This window comes from Thalassophryne amazonica, chromosome 10, assembly GCF_902500255.1.
Source record: "Thalassophryne amazonica chromosome 10, fThaAma1.1, whole genome shotgun sequence".
NCBI classification, from domain to species: Eukaryota; Metazoa; Chordata; class Actinopteri; order Batrachoidiformes; family Batrachoididae; genus Thalassophryne; species Thalassophryne amazonica.
In genome coordinates, this window is record NC_047112.1 from 105,197,472 (window position 1) to 105,214,797 (window position 17,326).

The 17,326-nt window shown below is 40.1% G+C and overlaps 1 protein-coding gene across 1 annotated transcript in view; it reads left to right on the forward strand.

The window, feature by feature from the left end:
- Window positions 1-17,326, forward strand: part of crocc2 (ciliary rootlet coiled-coil, rootletin family member 2) — a 326,949-nt gene that overhangs the window by 134,782 nt on the left and 174,841 nt on the right. The window contains exons 8-11 of the mRNA XM_034179233.1: window positions 5,103-5,309; window positions 7,011-7,107; window positions 8,482-8,571; window positions 8,660-8,791. Coding sequence (XP_034035124.1) covers window positions 5,103-5,309; window positions 7,011-7,107; window positions 8,482-8,571; window positions 8,660-8,791 — 526 coding nt within the window. The remainder of the gene's footprint in view (window positions 1-5,102; window positions 5,310-7,010; window positions 7,108-8,481; window positions 8,572-8,659; window positions 8,792-17,326) is intronic.

Consider the following 17,326-nt stretch of genomic DNA (forward strand, 5'->3'; position numbering starts at 1 on the left):
TGGATAATGATGTGATGCTGTGATGATTTCAGCTTTTTAAGCGCCAGTTGACCGTGATCAAGTGTGATCTGAATGAAGTGCTGATCTATCGGTGTGGTGATCACTGACAGCGATGGAGCTTTCAGTGTTTAAACAGCACATTAATCAGACATGACCACACCTGATCGATCAGGTTGTCTGATGATCACACCGACAGCGACAACGCTTTAAAGAGTTACAGAGTTAAAGAGTTATCCTCTGAAAAACGCACCTGGAGCAGAAAAACCCCTGAAGGACTTGCTTTAAAACGTTACGATTCCAGCCATGAATTAAAGTATTTTCAGATGTCATTTTCAAAAATAAGGAGCTTTATGTGGATTCATGTCCATCTGTGATAGTGAATTGGGCTGAAATGAACAGGTCAGATTTACTCCGTATGTGAATGAAACAGTCGATCTGCATGAGGACTGCAGCTTTCAGCCAGTCAGTGGCCAGCATTAATGGTTGTATTTAGACTTAGGAGTAACTTACAAGAAACGTGTGCCAACAATCACATAACTTACATACAGCTTATGTCCTGCATGTGCAGGACGTATGAGTCACACGCTGGCACTCGCCGAAAATTTTCAGCATACCCAACATTTTTTAAGGAGCTCAGCTTATTAGGATGTACATCAGCGAGCTTAAGCATGTTTCAGCGTACTCTTAACTTATAAAAACTTATTTTATAACTTATAACTTTATAACTTATTAGACTTATGCCAGCATTTTTTAATATGATTGGCTTACGCTTGCTAAATCGTCAAGGTTTGACAGGGCCTTCAGTCATTCAGAGATATTTAAAAAGTTTTACATTTCAACAGGAGACACTTCAACATGTCCTATGTTTTCTGAAATATAAGTCATTTTTTTTATTATTTTAGTTACACCAGTGTCACTTGTATACCAAAAAAAATCACATTTGTTGTTGTTGGTGTTGTTATTCATAACTATTTACGTAGGGCTTTCTGAGGAATCAACACACTAAACAAAAGAATCTCCAGTAATAATAAAACAATGCACAAAAATGCCAAATTAATCCTCTGGAGTCGAATGACGCGCCCTCTAGTAAAAAGGTCACATGACCTAATTAAGCGGATGTGACACTCACTCTGCTGCACTCTGAGGCTCCCTTTAAATGTGTTTTGAATGTGGAGACTTCAACCTTTATAGCACTTTTTAAATTTTGTTAATAGGCCTAGTATAACTTGAGTTATGAGTATTTTTTACACTATGCGTTTTCATGAATATTATTATCATTTTTCACTGCACGTTTATGTACACACACACAGCCAAAAGGATCATTTCCTTCTCTACTGCAGCAGCAACAGTGGTGGGAATGAATATGACTCCTTCTTCCTCATTGGTTGGCTTCTGAAATTTTCCACCAATCAGAAGTCACTAACCCCACGTGGGGTAAGTGAACACATGTGTTTGATCACAGCCCACCCAGGCTGCGCGGGTCTGATTGTGTGTACGTTTCCTCTTTGTTACTGGTGGGAAGCATGTGTGGTTAGTGTTTTGTTGTTTGGGTTTTTTTGTAAAAATGAGGTGTTTTATGAATGTGGAGCAAGCACTTCAGTTATTTTTTGAACTGGAGGAAGACGGAGCGTGCAGCGCATCGTCAGAGTCTGGAAGTGAGGATTCTGGTCATGAAAGAGATGATCCCTCTTCTGTTCTGGAGGAACAACCAAAGCAGGTGGATCCACCAACATGCACACAAAGATCTGAAGAGAGGGTTGGAGCCTGCGCTTTTGTTTCCAGATCCAAATCTCTGCTCGGACATGCAGCAGAGACACACCCCAGCGCTGACTGCTGGAACACAAAGGATCCAGACACTGGTTCAACAGTATGCAGATTTCAGCCTCAGAGAACACCAGGAGTCTAGGTTGATACGCTTTCCACCCTAAGTCCAAAAGACCTTTTTTTTGTTTTTTGCAACTGACACAATGAGAACAATTTGCACCAACACCAATAAAATTGCTGCAAAAAACAAGGCATTCTGGGAAAAAATACAACTGGACAGAAATTGAAATGGAAGATCTGTACAATTTTTTTGGACTTCTGATATACATGTCATTGGTGTCACTGCCAAGTCTCCAGGACTACTGGAAACAAAGTCATATTTTGCCTGTGCCCTTTCCAGCGAAAGTAATGTCCAGATACAGATTTAGATCGATATTCTGGAACACCCACCTAAGTGATCTAGGTGAGGATGCAGAAAATGATAGAAAAAAAGGGAATAACAGGTCATGACAAACTGTTTCGAGTCAGGCCTCTTTATGATGACATCCTCAGTGCCTGCCAGGCTTATTACCACCTGAGGAGGGAGTTGGCAGTGGATGAAAGGATGGTGGTGACGAAGGCAAAAACTGGAATGACTCAATATTTGAAGGACAAGCCAACAAAATGGGGCATGATTTTTTTGTGTTGGCTGTTTCAAGTAATGGCTACACACTCAAGTTCACCATTTACACTGGCAAGACTATGACCACAAGTGAGCACGGGCTGTCGTATGATGAGGTCATGAACCTGATCCAGCCATCCTCGCTTGGTATTGGGTACCACATTTATATGGACAATTTTTACGCGAGTTCCAAACTGTTCATGTGCCTGGCTAACATGAAGTTTGGGGCATGTGGCACATACAGGGAGAACGGACGAGGATGCCCCAGAGGGAGGGCAAATGCTGTCACAAAAAAATCTGAAAGAGGATCTATAAGATTGATAAGAGAGGGGCCTCTGGTGTTTTGTAAAGTGGATGGACACACAGGAGGTGTCTGTGTGCTCCACCGTCCATCGGGTGAGACAGTGAGGAGAAGGGTGAACGATGAGGTGGATGGATGCTGGATGGTGAAAGACATTCCCTGTCCTACCCCAGTGTTGGCTTAGAATAAAAACATGGGTGGAGTCGACCTATCTGACCAGCTCATCCAGCCATCAGAAAACTGCATGCTGGTATAGGACAGTTTTGGTGCACTTCCTTGACATTGCAACAACAAATGCATTCATCTTGCATTGTGAGATCAGCAGTGTCAAGCAAGTGCAGCCCATGACACACAAGGACTTTATGGTGGAGCTGGTGTGTCAACTGTGTGGCACAGGTGTCCCACAGAACAGGAGCCAGAACCACAGACACAGATTATTGCCAAAAAGCCACAAAAGGCAGATTGAGGTGCCAATGGTGCCTTCATGTGGGCAACAAGAGAACACACCGTGGAATTGTCAAGACTGCAATGTGCCCCTCTGTATTGTGTTGGACAGGAATTGTTTGTTTTTTTTGAGTGGCACAAATAGTTTAGCATGTCCTACACTACATTGTACATATGTTTTTGAAATTTACCATTTATATTTACATTCTAAATCTTATTTTGACATCTGATTGTTTTCTAAATAGTTTAGCATGTCCTGCACTACATTGTACATATGTTTTTTAAATTTACCATTTATATTTACATTCTAAATCTTATTTTGACATCTGATTGTTTTCTAAATAGTTTAGCATTAGCATTTCCTGCAGTATATGTTTTTGAAATGTACAATTTATATTTACATTCTAAATCTTATTTTGACATCTGATTGTTTTCTAAATAGTTTAGCATGTCCTGCACTACATTGTAAATATGTTTTTGAAATTTACCATTTATATTTCTAAATCTTATTTTGACATCTGATTGTTTTCTAAATAGTTTAGCATTAGCATTTCCTGCACTATATTTGCACATATGTTTTTGAAATTCTAAATCGTATTGTGAAATCTGACTGTTTTGTAAATAATTGTACAAACGCCTGAAGCATTTCCTGCATTTATGTAAATAGTTGTATTTAACTTTGTTTTTTGTTTTTTTTGCTACATTTGTACATATGTTTTTGAAATTTACAAGTTATGTTTACATTTGAAGTTATGAAAATGGTTCGTTAAGCACGTTTGTGGTTTTCACATTAAAAAAACTAACTTTTTTCTGTTCGGATTTTATTTTTTTGTGTGATTTTAGGTTCACTGTGTTAATAGAGTAGGTCAGAATGAATGAAAAACTGGAAAGTCACACAGGTGAGATTATGCTGAAAAAAATGACATCAAGTAAGGCCAGGTAAACACTTTTTAAAGGTAAATTATAAAGGTAAAACCAAAAGTAGTCAAAAACGGGTAATTATACCCTGGACTCCAGTGGGTTATAGAATAGATGAAAAAATGAATTGGACTCATTTTTAGTGTAGTGTTTCCAATGCTGCGGGTCAGCAATCTGCATCAAATAACATCCAGTATGTTGTCCACCAAGGTGGCAGGGTGGATAAGTGGTTAGTACTGTTTCATCACAGCAAGGTCATGGGATTGCTTGTACCTGGTCCTTTCTGTGTGGAGTTTGCATGTTCTCCCCGTGTTCGTGTGGGATCTCTCCAAGTGCACCAGCTTCCTCCCACTTCCAAAGACATGTATGTTAGGTGAATTGGAATCTTTAAAAATTGTCCAGGTCTCCCTTGTAAAAGAGATCTTGAATTCAATTTGACTAACCTGATTAAATAAAGGTTAAAAGAAACAGAAACATCTGCATGTGTGCAGAAACATCCACCATTAAATTGACCATATGTGTGCATGTGATAGTGTGTTTATACGTGACCCTGTGAAACTGGCACCCTATCCACACCCTGTGACTGCTGAGATAGGCTCCAGCCCCCCGTGACCCTTGATTGGAGTAAGCGGGTATAGAAAATGAACAAATGTTGTCCATCACACATTTATGCGTCCATCTTATTTATTTTTTTTAATTTAAAAGTTACTAAGTAACAGCACATGCTGTGGTGTGTACATGTGCTACATGGAGCTCTTGTACGTTATTAAACCTGTCCTCAGGGAAACATGTTAAAAACTGAGTTCCACACAAACACACACAAAAAAAAACCTGCAACTTTCTCTGATGTAAGCTATACTTTGGAAAATACAGTATATCTATCCTTTTCAAATTCAAACACACTGCTTTTTAACTGGTTAGACCAGACTTAACTGGTTTGCTACAGCTGTACATTTGAAAACAGCATATCACTCAGATACATTCTGTGAACTGCAATGCATGTCTTTTCCACAGAACTTTGTCTGAGATGCGCGTAGAATGTGTCGCTGCCAGCCAACAGCTCCACATTGCCTGCATGAACCTAGAGGCCAGAGCATCTCAGGAGAGCTCCTCAAGCAGTGTGGAGATGTCATCACTGGAGAAACAGCTGAAAGACAAACTCAAGGAGACCATGCAGCTTCAGGGTCGCTGGGATTCAGAGAAAATCGAGCTTAACTCCAGGTAAAATTATGTCCAAATATTTCAACTCTCATGATACACACACAAGGAACCTGCTTCTTGTGAGGTTTGCTTTGTGCAGCTAAAGGTTTCATATGGCAACATCATATGGAAACTGATATCTAACAGTGAGCAGAAACAAAACATAACAATAATAAAACATAACCAAGCAGAAGAAATCAAAAAACTAAAATACAAATCCCAGTACCTAAGACAAAAATAAACATGGAACTCAAAAGTGTACAAAGTCCAACATCTGGGAAAACTAACATGAAGAACTAAGAACACATAAAGAGGACAAAAGAAGCAGTCAATAATCAAACTATAACAGGAACTGCAAAATAAGCAAAACTAAATCAAGGAACATGAGCAGAAAATAATCCTAATACTCAAAACTGAACAGAGTGCCAACTGGAGGACAAAACGAGAAACCTAATAAACACACGATGAAGACTGATGACAAAAACAGAGACACGGACAGGTGACGGACCATAGGATGACAACCACGGATGAATGGCAGAGACAGGGGAGAGAGTGCACAAAGACTACTGACAGAAGACAAAGGCAATTAACAGCTGAACCAGGACAAGGACTAACCACAGAGACAGACAGGGTACAGGACACTGAGGACACTAACACAGACATGGACAGAGCATACCACAATAGTCACATGTTGCACAGAAAGCATCACATGGCTTTCTAAAATACTTGACACAGAATGTGGAAACAAAGTAAAAGAAAAAGAGCTTCTTAAATGTTATAATAGATGACATTATGGGAATACTGGATTAAAAAAACAACAATGAAATACCAACATTTAGTGGTACTTACCTGTCTGCTGCCATGGCATTTGAAATCATAGTTCTCATGAAAGTCTGTCTACAATGACACATAGCAAGATGAGAAAACCCTGCAGTGGCATTCAATCACTCAAGGGAAATAGTGTCGTTTCACAGTTGTTTTTTATTAAAATTCTGAAAATATCACTTAACTTTTGCACAAATCTCTAATGGAAACCCAGTTATTGGCTCCACCAAAAGAGTCAAAAAAGCAAAGTGAGGTGGTGTGGCCAAAAATTCTATTGTCCACTTTTGGGTTCTATACAACAAGCTTTAAATCACTAATAACTGATCAGGATTATACAGTGGAAAAAGCACCAACAAAAATGGAGAAATTCTTTATTGGGGTTCATTTAGAGTACAGCCATTTCATAATTGCAGAATTCAAATTAGTCTCATTGAAAAACATACAAAAAATTCATCTCAAATGGAAACCCAGGCAGTTAGGCTTTGATCATTAAAATGATCGCTCACCACACTGCGCCACATTGCGTCATCGCCTGTGTACTTTAGCCAGAAGATATCAGGAATGCCAGAAGCCTTTGTATTTTGGATTATACTGCCTTTGATATTATCAAAAGTTATCATGAGGGATTATCTCTGTTATTCTATGCAGAGAATGTGATAGTGTTGATGGCGTAGTACTTGTCAGTCCTGTCTTTTTGGTGTGTCTGAGAGCTCCAGGTAAGGTGTGTGTGTGTGTGTGTGTGTGTGTGTGTGTGTGTGTGTGTGTGTGTGTGTGTGTGTGTGTGTGTGTGTGTGTGTGTGTGTGTGTGTGTGTGTGTGTGTGTGTGTGTGTGTGTGTGTGTCTTTTGATTTGGTTCTCCATCTTATAACTTACTTGAATGTGTGTTCATGTATCTAGGATTCTGGAACTGACTGACACTGTGAAACACCTCAGGATCCAGATCAGTGAGAAAGATGTGAGCTTCAAAGCCATGCAGATCAGCCTGGATAAGATGGTGGGAACTCAGATATTGTGTTTCAGGGGTTGTGCATTTGTGGGTGGCTGTAGAGACAGTCTGTGTGTAGTCTGCAGCTAAGGGCCTGGTCCCACTGGGGAGAGGATTAATTGCGCATGAATTGAGTACACAAATTACGGGCATTCGTTGTCGTCTGCAACAAAAATGGCCAAAAATGACAAATGTCCCAGTATGAATTACGGATATATTAATAATATATAGTGAATATATGATGAACAATCACGGTTTTTTAAAGAATGTAGTGAGGAAACGGATCCGACGCATTGCGATAATCACGGCAGTATTCCGGGTGTATTATGAACAGTGATGCCGATAACGCGTTACTCTAATCTGACCACTTTTTTTAGTAACGAGTAATCTAACGCATTAATCTTTCCAAATCAGTAATCAGATTAAAATTACTTCTCCAAGTCACTGTGCGTTACTATTATTTTTGCATTGTGGGTGGATAGCAGCATTAAACTTGGTCTGTGGGCAGGAGGTCAGGGTTTGACTGAACTTTAAGCGAGCTGCGAGCTTTTCATCCGTGGTTTTTTGCAGCAGCTACGACTCGTCCAGACCTCTTAAAGCGCGGTGACAACTGCACACCTGCACTGAGCTTTGCAAAGACATTTTTATGCTTTTTTTTCTCCGAGCCACTCCGTATCTGCTGCTAAAAACAGCTGATCCTCCGTGACGCGTCAACAGCTAACACTATTTTCCACTCAAATGCACCTAAACTCTCTTTCTGAGGACCACATGATGTGAAAACAATAAAACTTTCTTACCTGTAAATCTGGTCATGTTTCCTGCATAAATAAATGTTATCCATTCTTTGTGCTCAAACGCCAAAGCAGGGGTGAATCCAGATGGAATGGGGGTGTGGGGCAAGGATGTGCCCCTCCCACAACACCCCTAGATTAAAGATCCAATTTTGAAGCCTTTTTTTTACAACTACTAATACTACTTAAAGTAAGCCAAGCTGCAAATCCCTGTCAGTTGCGGATATCAGCAGATAACGGCGAATATACAGTGCATAGATTGAGTATGTATTGTGTATGTATGGAGTATGTAAGGCGGATGTCATTCACAACCAAAATTTTGTGCAGCTCAAAAATCCTGGTAACGGAAAAATGTGCCTCTGCGGATAATTGCGGACGTGTGCGGGTGTGGGCCGACTCATACCAGCATGTTTCACGCATATTGCGGATGTTAAGCGAATATGAGCTAATTTTGTGCGCAATCCATACGCAAATCTTCCTAAATGTCAGTGGGACCGGGCCCTAAGAGACTTTCTTGTGTACTAGCTTCAGTCTGGAGAATATCACATGTGCTGTGTGTGTTCTTATCTGATTTTAATGGTTTCCTGATCAGGAGGCAAGAAGAGCTGAAGAAAAATTGGAGACGGAGGTCCTCCAGGCAGAGATCCAAGCTTTCCAAAATATTTTATACCATGTGGAACAGGTCAGAAAAGACCAAAGCATTAAAATACATTGTGTAATTAATCTCACATATAAGACAACTAATCCTTTCACACTCCTTTATTCTTTAGCTGGTTGAAGGTGAGGCTGATAGCAGCAACAGCTCTGACTGTTTGTCCTCTCCGTGCCATGGCCAGTCACTGAGGAACTCCACTCTGAAAGCTGTGCATAGCGCTCTCGCCAAGCACCAGAAAGAATCCCAGGTCAGCCTTACTAATATGGTCAAAAACTGACATACACTCATTAATAGGGATGGAGGTTTGCTGGAGGTTTCTTCCTGTTAAAAGGGAGTTTTTCCTTCCCACTGTAGCCAAGTGCTTGCTCACAGGGGGTCGTTTTGACCGTTGGGGTTTTACATCATTATTGTATGGCCTTGCCTTACAATATAAAGCGCCTTGGGGCAACTGTTTGTTGTGATTTGGCGCTATATAAAAAAAAAAATTGAATTGATTGATTGATTGATGGGTATTGAGAAGATTTTATTGATATCGATGCCATTATTGGTTCCGCTTATCTATCCAATTCCTTATCGGATAGATAATGGATTTAAGCCATTTCATAGCAGAGTCTGCGTTACTTAAGGTTTTTAACATTTTCCTTGCATGTGACGCAGGTAACTCTGTTATCGTGGTTTTGCTGGATCTAATGGCTGCCTTTGACATGGTTGACCACAGTATTTTATTATCTCGGCTACATCACTTGATGGGCATTGGTGGTACTGTGCTTGAATGGTTTGGGTCCTATCTGACAGATAGGTCATTTTCTGTGTATGTCGATGGCTTTGAATCTTTTGTAGTTCCTTTGGCGTGGGGTATCCCACAGGGCTCTATTTTGGGGCCTCTGTTGTTTTCTTTTTATTTACTGCCTCTGGGAACTATTCCCAGAAGACATGGGATCTTATTTCACTGCTATGCAGATGATTGCCAGATTTATTTGCCAGTGGCCCACAGGGATGGTCAGTCTTTAAAACAGCTCCTGGCATGTTTAGAAGATATTAAAGCCTGGCTTGCCCAGAATTTTCTAAGTTTTAATGAAAAGGAAACAGAGGTGGTGGTTTTTGGACCTAGTACGCTTTGTGAGTCCTCCTCTGTTGTTTTGGGACCCCTGGAGGCATATTTTAAAAATTAAGTTATTCTTAATCTTGGTTTTAAGATGGTTTGTGATCTTAAATTGGACAGTCAAATTGCAGCAGTGGTGAAATCTGGTTTTTAACACTTGTGACGTTTGACAACATGAAACCTTTTCTTTCCAGACAACATTTTGAGATGGTCATTCATGCTTTTGTATCATCTCATCATTCAATAGTTGCTGGTTCATTTTAGGGTCCATTTCAATCAATCAATCAATCAATTTTTTTTTTTTATATAGCGCCACATCACAACAAACAGTTGCCCCAAGGCGCTTTATATTGTAAGGCAAGGCCATACAATAATTAAGTAAAACCCCAACGGTCAAAACGACCCCCTGTGAGCAAGCACTTGGCTACAGTGGGAAGGAAAAACTCTCTTTTAACAGGAAGAAACCTCCAGCAGAACCAGGCTCAGGGAGGGGCAGTCTTCTGCTGGGACTGGTTGGGGCTGAGGGAGAGAACCAGGAAAAAGACATGCTGTGGAGGGGAGCAGAGATCGATCACTAATGATTAAATGCAGAGTGGTGCATACAGAGCAAAAAGAGAAATAAACAGTGCATCATGGGAACCCCCCAGCAGTCTACGTCTATAGCAGCATAACTAAGGGATGGTTCAGGGTCACCTGATCCAGCCCTAACTATAAGCTTTAGCAAAAAGGAAAGTTTTAAGCCTAATCTTAAAAGTAGAGAGGGTGTCTGTCTCCCTGATCTGAATTGGGAGCTGGTTCCACAGGAGAGGAGCCTGAAAGCTGAAGGCTCTGCCTCCCATTCTACTCTTACAAACCCTAGGAACTACAAGTAAGCCTGCAGTCTGAGAGCGAAGCACTCTATTGGGGTGATATGGTACTACAAGGTCCCTAAGATAAGATGGGACCTGATTATTCAAAACATTATAAGTAAGAAGAAGAATTTTAAATTCTATTCTAGAATTAACAGGAAGCCAATGAAGAGAGGCCAATATGGGTGAGATATGCTCTCTCCTTCTAGTCCCCGTTAGTACTCTAGCTGCAGCATTTTGAATTAACTGAAGGCTTTTTAGGGAACTTTTAGGACAACCTGATAATAATGAATTACAATAGTCCAGCCTAGAGGAAATAAATGCATGAATTAGTTTTTCAGCATCACTCTGAGACAAGACCTTTCTAATTTTAGAGATATTGCGTAAATGCAAAAAAGCAGTCCTACATATTTGTTTAATATGCGCTTTGAATGACATATCCTGATCAAAAATGACTCCAAGATTTCTCACAGTATTACTAGAGGTCAGGGTAATGCCATCCAGAGTAAGGATCTGGTTAGACACCATGTTTCTAAGATTTGTGGGGCCAAGTACAATAACTTCAGTTTTATCTGAGTTTAAAAGCAGGAAATTAGAGGTCATCCATGTCTTTATGTCTGTAAGACAATCCTGCAGTTTAGCTAATTGGTGTGTGTCCTCTGGCTTCATGGATAGATAAAGCTGGGTATCATCTGCGTAACAATGAAAATTTAAGCAATACCGTCTAATAATACTGCCTAAGGGAAGCATGTATAAAGTGAATAAAATTGGTCCTAGCACAGAACCTTGTGGAACTCCATAATTAACTTTAGTCTGTGAAGAAGATTCCCCATTTACATGAACAAATTGTAATCTATTAGACAAATATGATTCAAAGCACCGCAGCGCAGTGCCTTTAATACCTATGACATGCTCTAATCTCTGTAATAAAATTTTATGGTCAACAGTATCAAAAGCAGCACTGAGGTCTAACAGAACAAGCACAGAGATGAGACCACTGTCCGAGGCCATAAGAAGATCATTTGTAACCTTCACTAATGCTGTTTCTGTACTATGATGAATTCTAAAACCTGACTGAAACTCTTCAAATAGACCATTCCTCTGCAGATGATCAGTTAGCTGTTTTACAACTACCCTTTCAAGAATTTTTGAGAGAAGAGAGATTGGCCTATAATTAGCAAAGATAGCTGGGTCAAGTGATGGCTTTTTAAGTAATGGTTTAATTACTGCCACCTTAAAAGCCTGTGGTACATAGCCAACTAACAAAGATAGATTGATCATATTTAAGATTGAAGCATTAAATAATGGTAGGGCTTCCTTGAGCAGCCTGGTAGGAATGGGGTCTAATAAACATGTTGATGGTTTGGATGAAGTAACTAATGAAAATAACTCAGACAGGACAATCGGAGAGAAAGAGTCTAACCAAATACCGGCATCACTGAAAGCAGCCAAAGATAACGATACGTCTTTGGGATGGTTATGAGTAATTTTTTCTCTAATAGTTAAAATGTTGTTAGCAAAGAAAGTCATGAAGTCATTACTAGTTAAAGTTAATGGAATACTCAGCTCAATAGAGCTCTGACTCTTTGTCAGCCTGGCTACAGTGCTGAAAAGAAACCTGGGGTTGTTCTTATTTTCTTCAATTAGTGATGAGTAGAAAGAAAGTCTCTCCATGGTCTCGCTCCATCATACCTCTCTGGGCTTCTTCGGCCTTATGTACCTAGTCCAGGGGTGCCCAAGTTCGGTCCCTGAGATCTACCTTCCTGACACTCTTAGTTGTCTCCCTGCTCTAACACACCTGAATCCAATGAAAGGCCCATTAAAAGCCTGCTAACGAGTCTTTCATTGGATTCAGGTGTGTTGGAACAGGGAGACAACTAAGAGTGTCAGGAAGATAGATCTCAAGGACCGAACTTGGGCACCCCTGACCTAGTCGGGCTTTCAGGTCGGCTGACCAGCCATCCCTGCTGGTGCGCAGGTCAAAGAGAAACTCAGAGGGGCCAGGGTTTTCTCTGTTGTTGCTCCCAAACTATGGAAATTTGCCTCTGGGTGTTAGGGAGGCACCCTCGTTGGCCATTTTTAAAGTTTGTTTAAAAACCTATTTTTATTCCTTGGCTTTTGGCACAAACGAGGCTTCGTTTGATAATGTTTTAAGTTGCATTTTACTAATTGTTATTTGCATTTTATTGTATGTTAACTTGTCTCATGTTTTGAGTGTACAGCACTTTGTGTCAGCGCTGGCTGTCTTAAGGTACTTTATAAATAAAGCTGGTATGGTATCTTTGATAAAGATAAAATTATAAACCACCCAAAAATGTATCGGAAGGTACAGATAACCGATAAATTCCAGTATTGTCTGTGGTACACTTGCAACTACTAACAAGCTGATTTTGAGTTTTAACACCACGATCGCTTCTGAGAGCATCAAAAGCGACAACAGACCTAAACAATGAGCCCGCACTTCTGTCTTTCAACATCTTGCCCCCTGCTGGAATCCCCTGTTTACTACATGGCTTCCGGCACAGAAGCAAGCTGAGAGGAGCCATGAAACTGAACTCTACTCAATCACAATGCTCCTGTCAGGCTGAGGTCTTGGAAAATAAAGCAATGCTGAGTTATGGCTTGGTTTATAAATAAAATGAATACTGATAGAATAAGTCCATTAATGTCAATTCTGTCATTTGTACAAAGTTAAAATATAACATATATCTTTTAATGTTGAATAATGCACTAATTCTGAAGTTTTGTAACAAACACAGACAGCTCGCAAAGGATTCTGGGTAAAATATGCCTCCGCTAAACACTGATTGGTTGAGTCATTCATTATGTAAACCAACACGTTAATGTGATGTGTGTTGTGTGTTGGTGTTTACAGAAAAATGTGATTTTGTAAAATATTCCATTTTTTATTTGTAAAAATAGGCATTTTCAAAAAAAAAACAAAAATAGCCAAGTTGTAATTAGATAACCGTCTGATATAACCGGTGTCAAAATAAATAGAACACTGCCATGATCAACTGGTGCCAGTGCGAGTTTTGGCCTTTTTTCAGTTGATTTTTTATTGGTGCGAGAATTTTTTGGATCGCACCGAGTTTCAGGTTAATCGAGTGTCCTGCATCGTTTAGTATACATGGAGTAACGAGCTGCGTTTAACAGCTCACGACCACCTCTCGCACTGTGCCTGTGCAAACACCGCAGACCTGTCTTGTAATGTTTTTTTGTTTTTTTTTGGTTTTTTTTACTTTGATGTCTCCCATCGAGAGTTTTTGTAAATTAAGTTTGAAAAAAAAAGCTTCTGTTTATGTTTTGCTTCTGGAAACACGTGTGGTTTTTGAACATACTATGTGTGTGAGAACATAAATCATGCGCTTTTACACCGTGTGGTTCTGTGGTACACTTTGAGCTGGAACTGAATACAGTGATTGAAAATATCAGCCCAGCTTCAGTTTGAATACTGCATGAACACTACTGGCCAGTAGATGGCAGTAGAGACTTGCCAAAACAAAATTCCAGATAATCTGTGTCTGCTGCTACTCTGCTACGGTTAAGATGAGTGGAATTTAAGAAATGCAAACACAATAAGTATAAACCCAGAGAATATATTCACAAGAGTTTTAGGCACTAAAGTTTAATGCTGTTATCCGTTGAGCATGATCAGAGTGTCTCAAATGCATTTTTCATGTCGTGAAAGTACTGAGATTATCCTATACCCATAATGCACCTGAAGACAGCATGTTCACACTAAAACCTTAAAAATTAGCGCATTACTTTAAAACGAAAACATATATATGATATTTACATTTTATAAAACTTCAGACATGACATTAATTTAAATAACTTGTCGGAAATTAGTTTGGTTAAAATTTGAGCCATAAGTTAAAACTCTGTGCCTCTGGGTGACTTGGGTGATATTGCCGTCATATCAGTATGGGGTTAAAAGAAATTAGTTTTTTTTTGTGACCAGTTCTCCTTTGCCTGCAGAGGATAGAGCGGTTTCTTCTAGAAGCAGCTCTCCTGTTTTTGCAGAGGGTAGAACTACACATCTGCTACAAAACATTTAACAGGTAGGTGTTCAACTGATTTTAAATTTTATAAGAGTTTGTAGCTGTTCAGCTTTGCTTACCACGTTAACGGCCTAAAAATTATAAGATAATTAGTCTGATAATGGTTTTCAAAGTTATCTGAAAAGATAATCCGATAATGAAAACATTATCTTCGATAATTATCGGTTATCGGATTATCGGAACTATGCCCACCACTGGGTATGGTATCGATTCCCTTATCAATACCTCCTGTGAATTTTCTGTGTTCTAAAAGTAGGCTTTACAGGTTTTCTATGTCAGTAACAATTTATTGCGTCTTAAAGTAAATAAATATGAAATTTGTTACTGGATCCTTGATCTCTGGACATAAATAGAAATAAACAAAATCTGTAGGTTTTCTGAAAATCTTTTCCTTTCAGATATTAATGAGACAACTTTAACTCCATTGCCTCTGAGCTGAGCTCTCGCAAACGGCTGCGCTGCAAGTCAACATCAATGTAATTCATAAAGAACGTAGGGCATCTCATTTTGGGAGGAAAACAATTGTTTTAGTCTGTTTTGGGGCCAATTTTGTTTTTGCTCTATGTTTTCCCTTTGGGAAAGATTATCCAGGAGTTTGTTGGAGTTTCTTGTCATTTATTTGCTGATGACATCCAAATTTACTGCTCATTCAAAGCCCCTGAGATCCAGAAATTGGACTCTCTACTGAACTGCCTTGAGAAAATAAAACAATGGCTTGGTGCAAATTCACTGCAGTTAAATTCGGATAAAACCGAGGTGCTGGTGGTTGCCCCCGATTATGTCATTCCGGGGATTAAACAGTATTTAGGTCTTTTGAGCTCATGTGCAAAATCTAGCCTGAGAAACCTAGGTGAGTCACTTGAGCATCATTCCAAGCAGCTAACCAAAAACTGTTTCTACCAGCTGAGGAAGATTTCCAAACTCAGATCAGTTGTTTCAAAAGATGATCTTGAGTTGATTATTCATGCCTTTGTATCTTCTCGTTTGGACTACTGCAACAGTTTGTTTTCCTGTCTGAACAAAAAGGAGCTGTCCCGTCTGCAGCAGGTCCAAAATTCTGCAGCAAGGCTGCTGTCTCGCTCAAGCAGAAGGACTCATATCTCTCCTGTTTTAAAGTCTCTTCATTGGCTCCCAGTGTCATTGCGTTTCCATTTTAAGATCCTAGTGTTGACTTTTAGAGCTTTGCATGGCTAGGCTCCCTCCTACATTAGAGACCTGTTATGTCCCTACGCTCCCGCTCGGAGCCTGAGGTCAGTGGATCAGAACCTTCTGAGGGTCCCTCGTACCCTCAGGAGATCGCTCTTTCCAGGCCGTTGCACCAAGGCTCTGGAATAATCTCCCTTTGTCTCTTCGTTTGCTGGACTCTGTCGATGTTTTTAAGAGCAAACTTAAAACCCTTCTGTTTCTCCAGGCATTCAGTCCTTAGTAGCGAAAGGGCTGTTTTATGACCACTTTATTGTGATGTACATTGTCTTTTATTCTCAGAATTTTTATTTGTGTTTTTTGTGAAGCACCTTGTGACTTTCCTTGTCTGTGAAATGTGCTATATAAATAAACATTACTTACTTACTTACTTACTTGTAGTTTGTTGTCTGTATTATAACATTTGGAAAGAGGTGTCATTTGATTTAAAACTGTGATTTGCTTTGAATTTATTAATTCCGACCGGATTCTAACTTCCTAACTTGATTCGGCAGAGAGCGGTGGAGCATTTGGAGCTGTGCGAATGGAACAGAGGACGATTCTCGTTTCTTGCTCGCAACAAGACAAGAGTCCCATTTAGTAACTTTAATCCGCACAAAATTGACTCACAGTTGACATCTTTAAATGGCTTTGAAAGGAGTTAAGAAGCGGACTTGCTGCTTCTGAAAAGCAGCGAAGCAGAGAACCAACGAAGCAGCGGGTCAGAGCACTTCTTTGTTGCTTCAAGCTTCAAGTGGAGCTGCTGCAGAAGCGGTTGATTGTAGACCACATTAGTAAAGCATTTCTCAAATTATCATTTTCCTGGCAAGCACCCTCACAAACAACGGCCGCTCTGAAGGACCGATAAATCAAATCAAATCAATTTCATTTATATAGCGCCAAATCACAACAAACAGTTGCCCCAAGGTGCTTCATATTGTAAGGCAAAGCCATACAATAATTACGGAAAAACCCCAACTGTCAAAACGACCCCCTGTGAGCAAGCACTTGCCGACAGTGGGAACGAAAAACTCCCTTTTAACAGGAAGAAACCTCCAGCAGAACCAGGCTCAGGGAGGGGCAGTCTTCTGCTGGGACTGGTTGGGGCTGAGGGAAAGAACCAGGAAAAAGACATGCTGTGGAGGGGAGCAGAGATCAGTCACTAATGATTAAATGCAGAGTGGTGCATTTATATAGCAGCATAACTAAGGGATGGTTCAGGGTCACCTGATCCAGCCCTAACTATAAGCTTTAGCAAAAGGGAAAGTTTTAAGCCTAATCTTAAAAGTAGAGAGGGTGTCTGTCTCCCTGATCCGAATTGGGAGCTGGTTCCAGAGGAGAGGAGCCTGAAAGCTGAAGGCTCTGCCTCCCATTCTACTCTTACAAACCCTAGGAACTACAAGTAAGCCTGCAGTCTGAGAGCGAAGCGCTCTATTGGGGTGATATGGTACTAAGAGGTCCCTAAGATAAGATGGGACCTGATTATTCAAAACCTTATAAGCAAGAAGAAGAATTTTAAATTCTATTCTAGAATTAACAGAAAGCCAATGAAGAGAGGCCAATATGGGTGAGATATGCTCTCTCCT